This window comes from Amphiprion ocellaris, chromosome 6 (assembly GCF_022539595.1).
Source record: "Amphiprion ocellaris isolate individual 3 ecotype Okinawa chromosome 6, ASM2253959v1, whole genome shotgun sequence".
NCBI lineage: Eukaryota > Metazoa > Chordata > Actinopteri > Pomacentridae > Amphiprion > Amphiprion ocellaris.
Window position 1 is genome coordinate 25,950,114 of NC_072771.1, and position 16,926 is coordinate 25,967,039.

At 39.5% G+C, this 16,926-nt stretch overlaps 2 protein-coding genes across 2 annotated transcripts; one reads left to right on the forward strand and one right to left on the reverse strand.

Moving 5' to 3' along the window:
- Window positions 1–153: 153 nt before the first annotated feature.
- On the reverse strand, window positions 154–8,624 carry cfap251 (cilia and flagella associated protein 251). Its single transcript, XM_023282382.3, has 20 exons — window positions 8,094–8,624; window positions 7,790–7,930; window positions 5,948–6,057; window positions 5,754–5,862; window positions 5,454–5,534; window positions 5,280–5,357; window positions 5,125–5,166; window positions 4,626–4,894; window positions 4,348–4,524; window positions 3,745–3,995; window positions 3,486–3,637; window positions 3,124–3,300; window positions 2,832–3,016; window positions 2,611–2,725; window positions 2,134–2,297; window positions 1,954–2,044; window positions 1,119–1,262; window positions 810–1,038; window positions 562–672; window positions 154–462 (listed from the first exon to the last, which is right to left on the reverse strand). Exons 1-20 carry the CDS (start codon window positions 8,301–8,303, stop codon window positions 341–343), a joined length of 2,958 nt encoding a protein of 985 aa, XP_023138150.2. The 5' UTR covers window positions 8,304–8,624; the 3' UTR covers window positions 154–340.
- A 1,169-nt stretch (window positions 8,625–9,793) lies between these two features.
- LOC111576629 (rab5 GDP/GTP exchange factor-like) lies at window positions 9,794–16,903 on the forward strand. The gene is made up of 9 exons (XM_023282383.3): window positions 9,794–10,053; window positions 11,912–12,096; window positions 12,384–12,511; window positions 13,576–13,727; window positions 13,824–13,893; window positions 13,981–14,116; window positions 14,220–14,314; window positions 15,499–15,755; window positions 15,848–16,903. The coding sequence occupies exons 2-9, from the start codon at window positions 11,921–11,923 to the stop codon at window positions 16,244–16,246; spliced, it is 1,413 nt and encodes a 470-aa protein (XP_023138151.1). The 5' UTR covers window positions 9,794–10,053; window positions 11,912–11,920; the 3' UTR covers window positions 16,247–16,903.
- The last annotated feature ends 23 nt before the right edge of the window (window positions 16,904–16,926 follow it).

Consider the following 16,926-nt stretch of genomic DNA (forward strand, 5'->3'; position numbering starts at 1 on the left):
TTTTATACACAAGTTAAAAGAAAAGCAGAGTCTATTCTTATGGATGCTACTCATCTGTGGTCCAGGCGGACCCCAGGGGTATAAAAGTTGTCATATTTTTTTAATTTACAAGTTGAATTTTTCAGTCTTTTTAGGTAGTTGTCACCCACATAGTTGCCATCACATACACCAAAGTTTATTTGATTCCAACCAGGTTTGTGGTTTATATATAGAAAAATCATATTAATATTTATACACCATGTTTTATGTATGCTGTAGAAAGAAACCCTAAAAAGAGTCGCCAAGACTTAAAATCTTGCCATCGACACAGCTTCTTCCAGCAGACAGGTTGTTGCTTTCGTCACTTTGGAGTGGGAGAACTGCCACTCTGCTCCGCTGAGGACAGGAAGCCCAGGATGTAACTTGTAAATGTCTCCACAGAGATCTCATTTGGAATTTCACCCTCCAGTAAATATTCTCCACCTGGACACACATACACATCAAAAAGTGATTATTGTTCTTCAGCGATTATGTGATTTCAGTGCATACATTGTGGGTTGTGAATGTTTTTGTTGCACATACTGTCAGATGTGTCCTGCTCAGAACATTCTGCTCCTTCTTCTTCCTTCTCTTCATTGAGGCCTAAAACTGTAGCAAAACACTCTGCCACCTCTTCCTCAGTCATGTGTTCTCCTGTCAGTAATATCAAAATCATGCATACATTGGATGCCGACAATGAAACATGGAACAGAAGATAAAGACCGTTTCAATAAAGTGATAGTAAAACAGCTGAAAACAGGCAGACTAATCCTTTGTTGCCTGTAGCGTACCTCGAAGCTGTAGCAGTTCTAATAGCTCATGTCTCTGTAGAACAGGCTGCCCCGTACTGTCACAGTTACCAACGATGCGAAAAGCTTGAACAAGCTCATTGCTCGAAGTGCTGCATGCTGGCCGGTGGTTGACATACAGCTTGATAAACTCCTCCAGGTCGATGTCGGTTACATATTTTCCTGTTTCGGCATACTTGCTGAACTTGACCTCATTTTGCATGTCTTCTATCTGGTGAAAATAATAAAGTGAACTGTTATTACAGTTCTGTTCTTACTAGGGATGAACTGCTTTTGTTGGATTGACTGTACCTCTCGTTCAGTAGGGAAGTAGGCCAACGCTCTCATCAGAGAGGGAACCTCTGGCAAGGGAATTCTGGTAGACACCTGTCTTTTATCCATTGAATCAAGGCCTTGATGACGGACTTGGCAGTAGTAGAAAAAGTCCTCCATCTCCTATAGTTAGAAAATTTCAGAAACCTAAGAATCCATGGTTAAAATAGCATCATAAATGACTGTTAAAAAAAAAACAACAACTCATAGCTTGAGCAGGAATGCAACTTTTATGAAAGAAGTCTGCATGCCTGATTGTACATTTCTTCTCAAAAGTATACAGTTGCTAATTTCCAGTTGTCTATACTGGTTCATATTTCTAGAACAGTTAAGGTCATACAGCCACACTGGTAATGATTAGAAATCCAGCAAAAAGTTATCGAATAATAATCCAAGAAAATGGAAATAAAATTAATTCAAATGAAAATGTTGAAACGAATGCGTAATCTTCACTATCAAAACAAAAAGATGTGAAAGGATATTCGACAAAGTGCTGGAACAATCAGATCACCTCAGTGACATTACATTGTTACCACAAACACAAAGTGTCACTGTGAAGAGATCAAAATGTTCTACCAACACACTTGTTTCTGAGCAGCATGCTCAAATAATAACATATAAAACACAGGACAACTATTTCTGTGAAACTAAGAAATGAATGCCATGAAGCTTAGTAAATCAAAAGGAAAAAAAAAACACAATACCCTTTGTGACATTATAGATCAAGGAATGGTTCTTTTTTAGCTTATGATATAAACAGAGTTGTTCACTTAACACTCAGCAATCTTAGGAAGCAAGAAAACCTTTTACTCACCCTGTAGAACTTGCCATCTTTCCCTCCCTCCAAAAGAGTGTAAAAGGGTGCAAGGTCCTTTCCACCCAAGGCAGCTGCTGCCTCCATCACACTGCATTCACAACAAGAGAGGGACAATCACCTTGATTACACTGTTCATGCTTTTCCTCAGTTTCTCAAGTTGCTACCACTGAACTTTACTTTAGGTTTATTTCCCACGAGAGCACAGTGCAGTCAGATCCTCCTGCAGTAAAAAGAAATTGGCCGTCGTAGGAGCAGGCAAAAGCAGACGCCCCTGTCGGATGGCAGAGCAAAGCATTCGACTTGTAGGGGTTCCCATCCAGAGGTAAAATTTGGAGACCCACCTACAGGAAATAGAAGACACTCTTAGTGGTACTAGCAGCAATGTGAAACACTACCTTTTGTTTACAAAATGCATATTAACTTCTGCTTAATTTTCTCTCAACTGAACACTGACAACAATCATCAGTCTGATAAATCAAACTACAAATCTCAAAAAGCTTTGCACACAGTGTTTTGCAGGGCTGGACATAACTTGTCTGTAGCAATAAAATGCAGTAAAATGAAAACTATTTATCTGTAATAACACAGAGCTTCATTTTGATTTTATAAATAACATTTCTTAATAAAATACTATCGATAAGTTGCATTACTGACCTTGTCCTCTGTGATGAATGCCAGGTAATATGACTTTGCCTCAGCTTCTTTAGATTTGGGAAGAACCATTATTTGCTTAATGGGAGAACCGTATGTTGGGCCGAGGAGAGTCCTTCTGTTTTTGTTTTTTTTTTTAGAACATGTAATACACACGTAAGAACTTTTTGCAGTGGCAGCAGTCAGTGACATAAGATCAAATCTTGTTACAGTATTTCACAGACCTGCACATCTTGGTTGTACTGTTGAAAAGCTTCATCTTGTATTGGTCTGAGGCAGTGAGAAGAAACTGCTCGGTCGTGAGGGGAGGATACCAAGTCATGCACATCGGCACAGCACTTTGCTCAATGCACTCCGAGCTCAAGATGATGAGCTGGTTTACGGTGCTGTTTTCCAGGTCATACTCCACCTATTGTTCAGTCCCACACGTGAAGAGACATGTCTGTGCACTGAAAAATCTCACAGAAACAGTATCACAAAACTACAAACTAGACAAGTTTCACAAAGTGGACTAACCAGTCGGCGGTCCATTCCCAGAGAGAGGAGCCTGGGTTGCGTGCTGTCCAGGTGAACCCCAAAAAGAAGGTCTTTGATGGGCTTGTAGTGAGAACGATATCTGCCCAAATACATCCAGCGAGGTGTAGAGGCTTCATTAGTCTGCAGACGGAACACTGTCACTGCTTTTCCAGCATCCTAACCGTGAAGAAGGAGATAAAATGTTCATGTCATATTGGAAGTTATAAAAACTCATATGAAGTATGGGTTTGCAATCTATAATTACAGACAAAATAGGCCAACTTTATATCACAAATCTCAGTCTGAAACCACTTTCACAACTAAATACATATACTGTATCTTACAGCTAATACAAAGCTCACCGCAGTGGCGAGATACTTTGAGTCTAAGGAGAAGGTAATGAGATTGATGCTGTCGTCAGTGTAACGGAAACATTCTTCGGGGTCACTTTTTAAAGTGCTGGGATTCAGTATGTGTACTGCTCCACTGCCCAAGCCAACTGCCAAGTATAATCCTGTTTGGAGACAAAAGTGCAGATCTTAAATGTCAAAACAGAACAACAAACTCCATCCAGCTGCTGGGAAACACTGGTTACATGGAACAGCAAACAGGCTCACTCACCTTTAGGGTCAAAAGCGACACACTGAATCTGTGTCTCTGTCTCAAAGACTCTGTTGCTAGTGAACACTTTGCTGTTATAGTCCCACACTTTTAAAGTGCCTCCTTGAGTGCCCATGACCACAGCTGGGTGACTAGGGTGGCATGCCACCGTATGTAGAGGCTCCGAGTTGTCATGCAGCAGGATTTGAGGGATGCGGCTTTGTTTGTTCACATGCATCACTGTGCAACTGACTGTGGACACAACAAAGTTCCTGCAGTAAAGAAGAGAACAGCTGGATGAAACAGCTACAATTCTATGATTTCATACAGCAGACGCTTTGATCCAGAGTGATGTACATCTGGGAGTAGATGCCACACAAGCAAGGATCTAGTGAGGAGAAAACAACTTGGATAAGTGTAGGCACCTGTTTAGGAGAAAACAGGATTTTTAAATTTTAATCATTATCATTTTTGCAGTCTGATAAGTGCAAAGACATTCAGTGAAGAGATGAGTTTTTAAGTCTTTTCTTAAAGGCTGAAAGGGGTTCTGCTGTGTTCTTGGCTTCTCATTCTGTAGCACAAAATAGTTCAAACTTAAGATATAATAGATTGTATTTCTTATACCTGATTATTAATGGTTTGGCCTCCAGAGTGCAGTCCTCAAGATATCCCTCTGTACACTCTTTGGAAAAGGAAATGGCGACAATAGTGTCCAGGTTGAATTTACTGTATAATACAAGAAGCTTGAATTCCTCATCATAGAAAAAGATCTGGCCTTGAGTATCAGCAGTTACAATACAGCTGTGACACACAAGGACACACAAACAAATAGAGATTAGAGACCAGTAAATACACATCACAGTGAAAAGGCAACAACAACAAATATTTCTCACTCTGGCTACCTGTCAGTTGTGGTGAGAACAGTGATGGGGTATTGCTGGAGGTGGATGAGCTTGATTCTGTTTCTGGAAAGGCACTGGTTTATAACTAGCTCTTCCATCACATCCCACACCATGATGCTGCCTGCAATGGCTGTCAGGACCCGAGGCTTCCTCCAGTGAAACACAGACTGACCGAGCGATGCATCAGATATAGTGACAGTTCCAGAAGGACCAGGAACAGGCTGAGTAAATTTAGTCGCACTGATTGCACGGGTGGCATCATCACTGAACTGCAGATAAAATATTACAAAATATTTATCAAATCACTCAGGAAATATATCTGACAACATCAGATACAAAATTTGGATGATAACCTTTAAGATAAGATAAGATAAGATAAAGTTCTTTATTTCTCCCCACTCCAGGGGAAATTTACATTGTTACAGCAGCTTTATTTACAATATATACAAGGGTGGCAAAATTTTTTAACAGAAAAAATAAAAATAAAAATAAAGTTTACCGGCTTGAGCTTCAGGGCAAAGTACCGCAGACCTCTAAGGGTCTGGAAAAAGAACAATCAATGTTGAACAATCAATGTCAGAAACATATACACAACAGCTGTATTATGATTTTCAGTAAAACAAACAAACAAACAAAAAAGAACAGCTAACTTACCTTACTGTAGAATAACACATGACTTTCACTGCTGCTGACCAGCTGAGTGTTATTGTTTGGATTAAAGATGATGAAATTCTGAAAAACAATTCAGTATTTGAACATCTGAGCTTGTCTCTGCCACATGTATAAAGCTGTGTGACATTCAAATGTTACAAGAAAAACTTTACTTACTTGAAAACCATGTTCAGGATTGAGTTCAGTAAACCACAGAGGCTTTTGTGTTTCATTGGTCCAATCCCAAATACACACACACTGAAAAAATCCTTGTATGGTTATTAGGCTGATAATATATGTGAATTTATTTCAGTATGAAAATGATCTAAGCTGTTTTGTAAACTTGTAAGACTATATGTAGAAAGAATGAGTAAGACCAAGGTCCTAAGTATATGGATGAATATTAGACACTACAATGTCAATGTCAAACAATGATGAGTTTTTTACTCTCTATTCCCACCATTCTGTCCTACTTACTTGAGCTTCTTCCGCCCCAACAGTTACCAGATGTTTCATGTCTCTTGAAAATGCCATCGCAATGACACCCTCATCAGACTGGCAATCCAATAGTTTATGCACAGGAATGCTAAGATATCGATTATACAAATGGTTACCATAAAGAGCAAAGGTTCATTCATAAAAATACCAAAATATGTGTAGAATATAGATACCCAGAGTAGGAGTCCCATATAATCACCACGCTTTTCGACCCCCGGTCTGCTGTGGCAACCCAGCGTCTGTCTTCACTCACACACATACAAGAGATGGGGTTGGAGTGACCCTATAGATGAGTATATACAGTAGGCTATTTAAAATCACACCTGCTACCTGGACACCTTTATCAAGAGATATACTGCGAGCTCCAAAAGTCAAAGACCAAAAGTGAAGATCCTTCACTTCAGCATTTGCTTCAGATTTAATACTTTATTACAAATGATCATATCTCTGGTAAATGTACATGACTTTCCAAATTTGTATTTGATGGGCCACTATTTTCTTTAATGACAGCAGCACTCGAACTGCATGGTCTCCACAATTTTGTTCAAACGTGATGACCCAGAATAATCTGACATTGACCCAAAGAGCTCAGTGTGATGATAGGAATGTTTCTGCATCTCCAAATGTCCATAATTGTTCACTTGGGTCAAAGTCAAGTGACTGTAGAGGAAAGCCCATGAAAGTCAGCACTCATTGATGCTCTTTGGTCTTACAAAGCTTGAGGTGTGTTTGGGGTCATTATCCTGCAGCAAAATTAATCCTTTTTCACAAAGATGCAAACCAGAGGCTGCAGCATGTCACTACAGAATAGAGTGCTGCTTCTTCTTGATCAGGGTGGAGCTGATTTGGTACAAATCTGTCCTGAATATTTCTGCCATCATGGTTTACTGTAGGTTTACTACACTGCAGTATCATTCTTTTGTCTTTTGTTCATCTCCTTACATACACCCTTCTGTTACTGCCACTAATCTCAGACTTGGATTCCTCTGTAAATATTACTTTTTCCCCATAATCCAGCATTAAGTGGTTTGTCTTAGCCCACATGCATGGACTTGTTTGGAGATGCTACTCATTCTCTGAAAGCACAAGTAGACAACCATCTTTGACAGTGGTTTTACTGATTGGAGTCTTGTGTTCTTTATATAGAAAATTCTAAAATCAAGAATGAACAAAGCCGGATAAATTTCTCTTGACCACACATTCAGGTGTCATCGATTTTGGTCTGTCTGATTGTGCTTTGATACAACCGATCCAATGTCCACAAAGTATTTTAAAGTGTCATGCACTGCCTCCTTAGAAGCCTTCAGTCAATTCAGTATCTGGTAATGAGAAAGCCCCTCTCTGCTCATAATAGCAATTTGACTAATAACACCTTCACTCAGCTCTGATGGCATGTTTCCCACTATGATAATGCTATTTACTAAGGAAGGATTAGATGGAAACTTGAAGCACAGCATATTTATCAAGTATTAAGTTGATCTGATTGAACAAGCCTATGATGACTAGATCAAATCCATATGAAAACCACGCGAACAATGCTTCAATGGAATGCCTCAGCTCATGCAAATTTGATTTTTTGGTACATACGAGTTAACATGTACCAAAACTTGAATGTGGACCCATAAATAGTGTAATATTTGAAAGACTGCTTCTTCACTTCACATGACATAACTTTCTGATTACTTCCAGATTTACTTGAAAACATGCGTCTCAGACTTTTGGACCTCACTGTATGCAACTACAGCGATATTCAAATTAGATAAAGCACTGTCTTACTTTGAAGGACACTGTCTTATGTTGTGCAAGAATAATCTTAAGCACTCCAATAAAATGCAGCTGGATTTGATAATGTTTCACAGCTTATCCAAGAAGCGTCTTCAGTTGTTTACTCATTTTCAAAAAACAAAAAGAGAAGTCCAGTTGCTATATACTGAAGCTATCGGGATTACCATGACCTGGATGACAAAGAATCTACACAGACTATTTCTCAAGAGGTTGAAAACAGTGATTTTTACCTGAAGTATGTCTTGGGAGTTGGAGGTGTGGTTGTAAATGATCCCAACATTAGCTGCAGCATAGAGAACCACCAGCTGATCGTGGTCTTGCAGAGTGAAGACGGGAAGAGCAGGATTCATCCCCAAGACCCATTCTAGTGACTGGATGAAGCACAAATTTGCAGTATTATCACGAGCCAGTTAAAGTTCTCAGGGTGCCTTTTATCTTGTATACTTCTGTTGAAACTTTGACTGCAAGTGCAGAGGGTCGTAATACAAACAGCATATGTTTTTCAAATACACACATTTAACAAGGCATGCTTACCAACGCATATGTTCTGGTGTGTGCTTTCTTCATTGGGAGAAGTGTGTCTCTGGATGCAGTGTAGAATTGAGACTGTCCAGTTATCCTGGCCTCTGCACCATGATCTTCATCACTCCTCTTCCTCTGCTTCTCCTCATCCTCATCTGCTGCTCTGATGTCCTGTACTTGCTGCTTTTCAGCTTTTTCAGATGTTGCTTCAGAATCTGACATGATGTCTAACCATAAGACGATGAATCCCACTTTTTTAAAATGCCTTCATAGGGCTTCCTCTTCCTGTTCGGTCAAGTTGAGAGCTGAGAAGCTAGCTTGGTTAGCTTTCGGCAAAATTAGCCAAAGAGTAAAGTTGGGCTGTTAAAGACAACACAGTGCGAAGTTAAAGGAACCAAAACAAATCAACACGATATCCGCTTTGTTACAGTTTCGCTATTTCCAGTTTATAAGGTTGAATGCTTAAAGAACCCGTCTGTTTAGTCTGAACTACTATAGCTGTAACGCCATAAAACATAAGCGTCTCGTTGCCTAGTTACCACCTAGCGACAGCACAGCGCAACTAGGTTACCATGCCAACAGCTGCCGAGGGCCCTGACACCTTTGACGTGGCAATTATTTTTAAGGACAATATAATCTAAAGTTTCATGCCCACTCGTTTTTAAAAAAAAAATGTGGACAGCAGTTGCCTGATTTATTATTTTTTTTTACGTTTTGCTCGTTTTCCCCATTCACATTTTTTCTTTAATTGTTTTACTTCTTTTTTGCCGTCTACTGTAATGCAATCTTTACTGGCCTCCCTCATATAACTCTGAGTCACACATGTCAAACTCATTCAAAATGCTGCTGCAAGAAAATGAAGGTGCACTAAGGGGAGAAAACACATTACTGCAATTTTTAGACCCCTGAACTGGCTTCCAGTAAAATACAGAATTGGATTAGGGCATTATTTGTTATCTCTAAGTCTGGGATCAAAATCGATTGAAGACATGCTTCATAAGTACAAGATTGGATTCATCTTTGTTGTCATTGCACTAAGCACTAAGATAACGCCATGCAGTCTAGTAGAAGTGCAGTAAAAGTTTAGTGCAATGTAAAATGTTTAAGTGACATTTGGAGGAATGTTGCTACATTTATACAAAATACACGAAAGCCTTATCAATCCCACTAAGGCATATGGAGTTGTCAGATGTAACCAATCAACGACAGTGATTATTTGATTGCGATTCATGTGCTATTTTACTGTTAAGGGTAACTTTACTTATCTATTTTTACCCTTGCAGTTTCTAAATATAGCCACCAGATGGCAGTAAACCCGGCGATTCTAACGATAAAGTAAACCGCGTGTATATTTAGTAAAGTTCGAAAAATATTATACAATTTCCAAACAACACAACAAATGTAATATAGATATATGTAAAGTGAATGAAAGGAAAGATACAGGCATATTTTTTTGACTTAATCAAGTTAATAGTTTAAACAACTACTTCTGGTTTGGACCTTCTGAATAAAATATCTAAATAAGTAAAAGTGACAAGACTCATATCTTCACTGTAATAACAGGTTTTGGAAGGAGATATGACAATCCTATCATATCTGTACTGAAAAGATGATTTGTGAGATGATTTCGAGGCTTTGAAACAGCTTACAGCGTTCAGACACAGCTTTGCTTTGAAAAGTTTTTTAGTTGCTAAAACTTTTTGACTTTACGGTTTCCTCCTCCGAGCTGTTTCCGTCTGTGGTTGGGAAGTGGCTGAGTTTCTGGCTGCTTTTCAAGCTTTAGCTTATCCTTTATCTAGTTTTTCGCACAGTTTCGCCGCCTCTGCTTCATATTTTCGTGTCTCCATGTCACTAACCGAGACCCGGAAGGTTGTCGATGTACAAACTATGAGGAGTTCCTGAGACCGCGAAGGCACCAGAAAGTGACGAGAAGACAGCACCTGAAGCTTGATATGATTTCACCTTCTGACAGGTGAGGAGTGTGGATGTGTCAAGGTGATGAGACACTTAGTTTATTGACTGATTTAGTGATCGGCTGATTCGCTGAGCATTAGCTAACCTTAGCATTAGCCGGTGGTTCTTATCTCCAATCAGCTGACAGTCAGCAGCTCCAGCTTTCAAGCTAACAGCTAACACTCAACTCATAAACTGAGAGTTTTATGAATTTAGTCGGAGGCTGGACACAGTTCAACCACCATGGCATTGTTTGTATTTTGCTATTGTGTTAATTATTGTAAATTTTAAAAAAGAAGTTTACCAATTGCGTCAATGAACAGTGACGAATCCAGATTTTTTCCTCAGGGGTGGCACCTGAAAATCTTGAGTTTCAGCATTTCTTTTATCCTATTGTAGTATAGAGGCTATTTGAAAACTAAAACTAAACCACAAGTAGAGTCTGTCAAACTGTCCTCTGCCCTTAGGTCACAGCTGGTTTACATGTAACTGCTTGTACATTTATTTCCCTAAATTTCATAAATCATAAATGCTATTTGACAAGTCCACAAGCAAAACTGGTTAGTCAAAATGTTACTCATAACAGTGTAAGGCCTACTGCAAACATGACTCAATATCTGCTTAGATTATGCTAGAATGTGGCAGAGTACCTGGTAATGTTGCAGTCACAGTAAATCATCATGTATGACTATATAGGCAAGTAAAGTGAAGTTAGGTCTAAGGACTGACTGAGAAGCTTTATTCAAAACAACACCATACTTCCCACACCAAACACAAAAGGTGTTCTCCTGAGCTCCAGTGGCTGCCCTCCCTGTTCTGGTTATCGATAGCCCTCAGGCATACTCCTTTGTTGGGGCGATCTTCTGTGTGAATGGAAATTTGGAAAAAGAGATGTTTTGATCCAGCATGTTATGAGACAAACAGTTTACTATTTCACAGTTTTTAGGCACAATGATGACAATATGAAGTGTTAGATTTCTTACATTTTTTGCCTGCATCTGTGGTTTGTTTTCACTGAAAAAGCAGCAGTAAAAGAACTACCCAGATAACCTTGTTCCTCCATTGAGGCAAACGTAACATGAAATTGTAATCACTGGCATTAAACCCATTTCAACAGACATCTAGAAGTCACCTTTGACTCAACTGTCAGGTTTGTGCCTCATAATTGAAGCAGAACTGCATTTTATCATTTGAAGAACAAATGTTTGTCTCTCAAGCCAACACGAAGACGCTACTGCTTTTATTGCCTGTAGGACTGACTATTGAAGTGCTGTCCAATCTGGTCTCCTCAAGAATATATGTCTCCAATTTAACTGGACCACATAGCGGACTGATGCTGTAGGCATAACGGTTACAGTCATCTAATGATGCTTTCTGAAAAACTCGGACGTCTATTCTGTCAACGATAATCAGAGTTCTGATTAATGCAAAATAATTTACTCTTCTGAAATGGCAATATTTTGTCATGTGTTTTTGATTCTTGCTCTCTGCTGTTAATGATTTATGAATATAGTAGTGATAGTTTTCATGTAAACACAATCTGCCAAAATAGTAATTTTCAACCCTGTGATGGCAGCACACCTAGAAAGCCTGAAGTTCATGTGCACAAATAGTTATTGCTTCTGGGCTTTAATGTTCGGTATTGCAGCCCTGTGTCCTCATAATGAATACTAATAATCCCAGCTGCCTCGGGTATTTGTTTGGTTTGGCGCAACAAGCCTTTTGTGAACACTGTGCTTGTGAGATTTAGGCCGCTGAAGGTACATTTAAAAAAAAACAAGCCGAGTTTCAGCTTGAAAGTTTTTCCTTTCAAATGAATTAGTAGACCTGCAAAGTATACTAAAATTATTATTTTATTTTTTTTAAATTTTCAACAGGTGGGATATATGAGAGAGAACTGTACAATGTGGACGGACAAGCAAAGAGGAATCAGAGTATCTAAGGAGGAGCTGCTCTGTAAGAACGCCTGTGGGTATTATGGAAACCCTGCATGGCAAGGCTTCTGCTCCAAGTGCTGGAGAGAGAGAGCTCGTCCAGCTGCAGCCCCAAGACAAGACGCAAGGTAAACTTTAATGACTCTACAGTGCCTCACCACAAAGGTGTCGGTGTGTAAACGGACTCCTGTCACACATTTAAAAGTAACTTAATCCTTGCTGCATTGATGATAACCTGAATAGAAATGCTTTATTTTATGAATCTGATATCCCTAGCATCTGGATGTGTAAGAGTTACTGTGTTGGCATCTATAAATGGACTTATCTAAATACTGACACATGCATCCTCAGAAATATGTCTTCTGTCATCTTGAAGCAACTTGGTTTAAGTGTCTAACACTGTCATTCCTTGTAGACCGAGCAATGATGGAACACCGCCCACCTTCTCCAAATTTGAGGAGAAGAAAAACATTGAGAAAGGTCGTCGAATTAATACCATGAGGAGACTCTTCTGGGGCAGCCCATCGCCTCCAAAACCTCAAGGTAGCTCTGGTTTTGTGGAGTTTGCTTTCCTTGTTCTCAGTTGCATTAAGTCAAAAGTATCTGCTGTCTGTGATTGATTCGGGTTGTTCACGAGCTAATCTGCCTGAAGGATTAAAAGTATGTTGGGCAAAAATGAAAGGAGCCTTAAAATCATGAAAAGTCCCTAAGAGAGCTTGTAAGACCAATTTATGCTTCAAACATAACACTGCAGTTAGCTGTGTCTTATAATCCTACAAAATGTGTTGAGATCAAAGCAAAAACTTTGAACTACTGACCTTCCAGATGGTGTGTCTGTCTGTCTTTAGCACAATGTTTCTATTAAACTGTTCTTTCAGGACTGTCCTAAAAACTGTCTTGTAAAGCATAATGGCTGATTTTTAACTAATTTAGCAGTCCTGCTTCATAAGGATAACTGTGGATTGAGACTAAAAGAAAGAAAGTGCCAAAAACTATTTTCTGTGCAGCATAACTTGGCTCAGTCTTAAAAGCAGGGTGAGGAGGCTGGACAACTGAGGTGGTTCATGCATCTGATTAGGACACCAATTGGGCGCCTCCCTACAACTAAAAACAACTAGAAACTAGGAAATCCTGGGTAGACCCAGAACTCACCGGAGAGATTACTTATCTCATCTGGCCTGGGAATGCCTTGGGGAATGTCCAGGAGGAGCTGGAAAACACTCCTGGGTAGAGGGGCATCTGGAAAGACCTGCTTAGCCTGTTGCCCCAATTCTGGATAGGTGTAATAAAAATGTTTCCATCCATTTCACACTACATGCCTCATCAGTACATCATCTGTAGTAACAATTATGTAATAACAAAACTGTTTAGTTGATTTAGTTCATTACCTAAAGGTTCTTAGGTGCACACTTATGCGTTTATGGTCCAAACCCCCATAGTAGCGGAGATTAATCCTTCATAGCTGTGTGTATTATGGTCATTTACTCCAATATGATTTACTGTTTTATTGAATGCAGACAGAGCCAGCAGTGTTTCAACAAATGCAGTCATTCTGTGTATCACCTTACTTGTTATTAATCAGTAATCTTTGTTTTTTGTCCCCCTAGAGTCTCCTGAAAGTCGTGCAAATGCGTTGAAGGCCTTCCAGAGCCTTGAGCCAGGGGATTTCACTGGTTTCCTAAAGATACTGCGGAGCCCTTCCTCCCAGCGCTTGCAGTCCCGCTGTACAGCTTTCCTCAACACAATGGAGGCCTATCATGTAATTATCTGTTTCAAGTTTCAGTATTACACTTCTCACAATTTTCTCTTGTTATTTCAGAGCTGTCTTGATCATAGATTCACATTATCTTTACAGGCTCTGCCGGTACAGAAGCAGTCAGACCTTGTGCAAGATTTCTACCAGTCTTTTGCTGAATATTTTCGTGGTGAGTACAAACCAGTTCAGTATGTGTTGGGTGGCTCAATCTGAAAACATGAGGAAGTTAATTGACTTTTGTTTCTTTTGTTTTCAGGTTTCCCTGAGGTGCAGGTCACTCAGATAATGGAGCATGTAGAGAAGTTAATAATGACACGGTTGCACAAATGGGTTTTCTGCCATGACAGCTGTGATGATGAACAGAAGGACCTGATTCTCCAGAAAAGGATACGGTAGGTAGCCGTTATATGCTTGTGATGTACAAGTGACTTATACTGTACATGATCTAAACCTTTAACCCAAAGTCCTGTTTGACGCTGATTCTTTACTCTGCAGTTCCTTAAACTGGGTGACTCCACAGATGCTGGGCGTACCTTTTCCTGACAAAAACACTTCAGTCACAGGCGACCCCTTTTTACCTGCCATAACAGGTGATTGAACACCTTAAAGAATTACGTAATAATGCGCATTACACATAAATACTTTCTTGTGAAGAGCTGAATGAGATGATTGATGCCACCAGAGACGTTAGACATTCTTGTGAGCTAATTTTGTTACCTTTGTGCAGAGCCAGACTATCTGTTTCCCCCTGTTTCAAGTCTTGATGTTAGGCTAAGCTAATCTAAGATAACCGAAGCCTTATATTTAATCCGCAGGCATGAAAGTGGTTTTAAGCTTCTCATCTAATGACCTGATCAGAGGACGAGATTATGTCTCTCAGGGCAATTCTGATAATCTAAATCTAAACTGTTGACACTGACAATGCCGAGGGAAATGCACTTTGATTGGATTTGTGTTGTTTTGTGTGTAAAGGACAGATTAGGATGGAGAATTTAGCTACAACTACATCCAGCACTGCCTCCAGCAATGACCAGCTTTTGGGTTCCATATTGCCATCTTAATAGAGTATGAGGTATAGGATTCAGTACTTGGTCTGCCATAATGTGCATTTAAATATAACGCAGAACCGTTGATGTTAGGTCACATGTGACACAAGTTTATGATGTCGATCAGCTATTCAGCATTTTATCTCTGCTAGTTGTCGCTGAAGTTCGACAATTCTGACCAGACAATAACTGTGGTATTTTAAAAATGACAGATTGTTATCATGTTACTATGTTAACTGCCTGGTTGACACTCCAACACAGGAACAACATACAGTACAGTTGTGGTTACAGACCCTCTCTCCAACTCGACTCCTCCTATTTTAAGTCTAATTTCTTGTAATTTACCAAAAATGAGACAAAACACACAATTAAGCAAAGTTAAAGATACATTTGACTGCTAGCATTATTCTTTTTTCGAAAATTTTCTATCGATACCGTGACAATATAGTTATTGACAGTTAATTTGGCCACAACAATCAAGTCGTAAAAGTCTGATATTGTGACAGAACTGCAGTAGTTTTCAGTGTGCAATTTTATGTGATGAATGATGTGTGCAGTGAGGATGGGTCTTAACCCCTCACCAGAAAGTAAATTATAGTAAAGTATATTTCCTAAAGTGATAAATTTGTGATTTAAACTATACAATAATAGAGGTACATTTCATAAATTCTACAAACATCATTAAAATTTCTGAAATGTTGCCCTGCCCCATATTTTTCTCCCAACAGCCATAATTGAAATGGATGCTAAACGAGCGCCTCAAGATAAACTTGCATGTGTGTCCAAATGCAGTCAGCATGTCTTCGAAGCTCTCTCCACGTCTAACAGTGAACCTGCTAATGCTGATGACTTCCTGTCAGGCCTGATTTATGTGGTGTTGAAGGCCAATCCACCTCGCCTGCACTCAAATATGCAATATGTGATTCGGTTTGGTCTCCCTCACAGTCTAATGGCAGGAGAGAGCGGCTACTATTTCACAAACTTGGTAAGTTGATCACAAAGTTGCTCATCTATCACACACAACAAGATGTGAGGTCCACTGATATCTCATGCCTCTGTCCTCGTCCCATGATTTAGTCTTGTGCGGAGACCTTCATTGAAAAGCTGGATGGGCCGGCACTCAACCTCAGTCCAGAAGAGTTTGAAGGCTACATGCTGGGTCAGCGTGCTCCCTCCGCAAAGAACAAGAGACTGCAGGCTGCCAGTGACACACAGCACCTGTTAGAACAGCTGAAAGACCGGCAGGAGAAGCTGGACGAAGGGATGGATGCTCTTAATGTGCAGCTACAAAAATGGGTCCAAGCAGTTCATTCACAACTGGATGAGACGGCAACCCAGTTTTTTCTGGTGCAGAAGGAGATAACGGCTCAAGCTGAGCTCTCACAGATGGTTTCATCTTCAGCTCAGGATGAAAAAGAGCCGTCACTACTGGCACTGAAGGATCAACAAGCAGGTCCAAAAGATACAGACTGTTAGAGCTATTAGGAGAAACTCCCTCATCTGGTACTCAATTCTCTGTAATCATCAGCACTAATGTATGAAAGCTGCAAAACAAGTAGGATTTATATTCTAATGCCATATTTGCACAAGTTCCAACCATAGAAGTAGGCAATTCCTAAGCCAGTCGAAATGAAGGAAAACCTCCTGAAGGAAACTTTTTACATGTAGTAGCACAGGTCACACCATTTTTAATGACTTTGCTCAATACTTTCCAATTCCTAGTAACAGATGTGATTGAAAGTTAAGCACTCAGGGTACACAGCACTTGGGGACGTTACCTAAATATTTAAATGTGCTAATTCAATAACATTTCTTTCTGATAGTTTATACCATTGTGCCTATATGTAGACTGATGTGAAATTTGATAAACGTGCAACAGGAGAAAATGTTAGTTGTAAACCACTACAAGTCAGAGGTTGTATTTATGAAAAACAGTTTTTCTGAGGTGTTTAATTGTTCTCAGTATATTTCATTTACAGTCCAGTGCAAAATTTGTAACATTTTTCCATGTGTCTAGTGTGCAGAAGCTGCACATTGTTTACAGCTTTTGAATGGTTTCTAAAAAACATCTAATGGACTATTCTATGATTAATGATTGTATCCAATATCATATTAAAGCTATGTGATTCAGTATTATGTGTTTTTGAGTTTTCCTT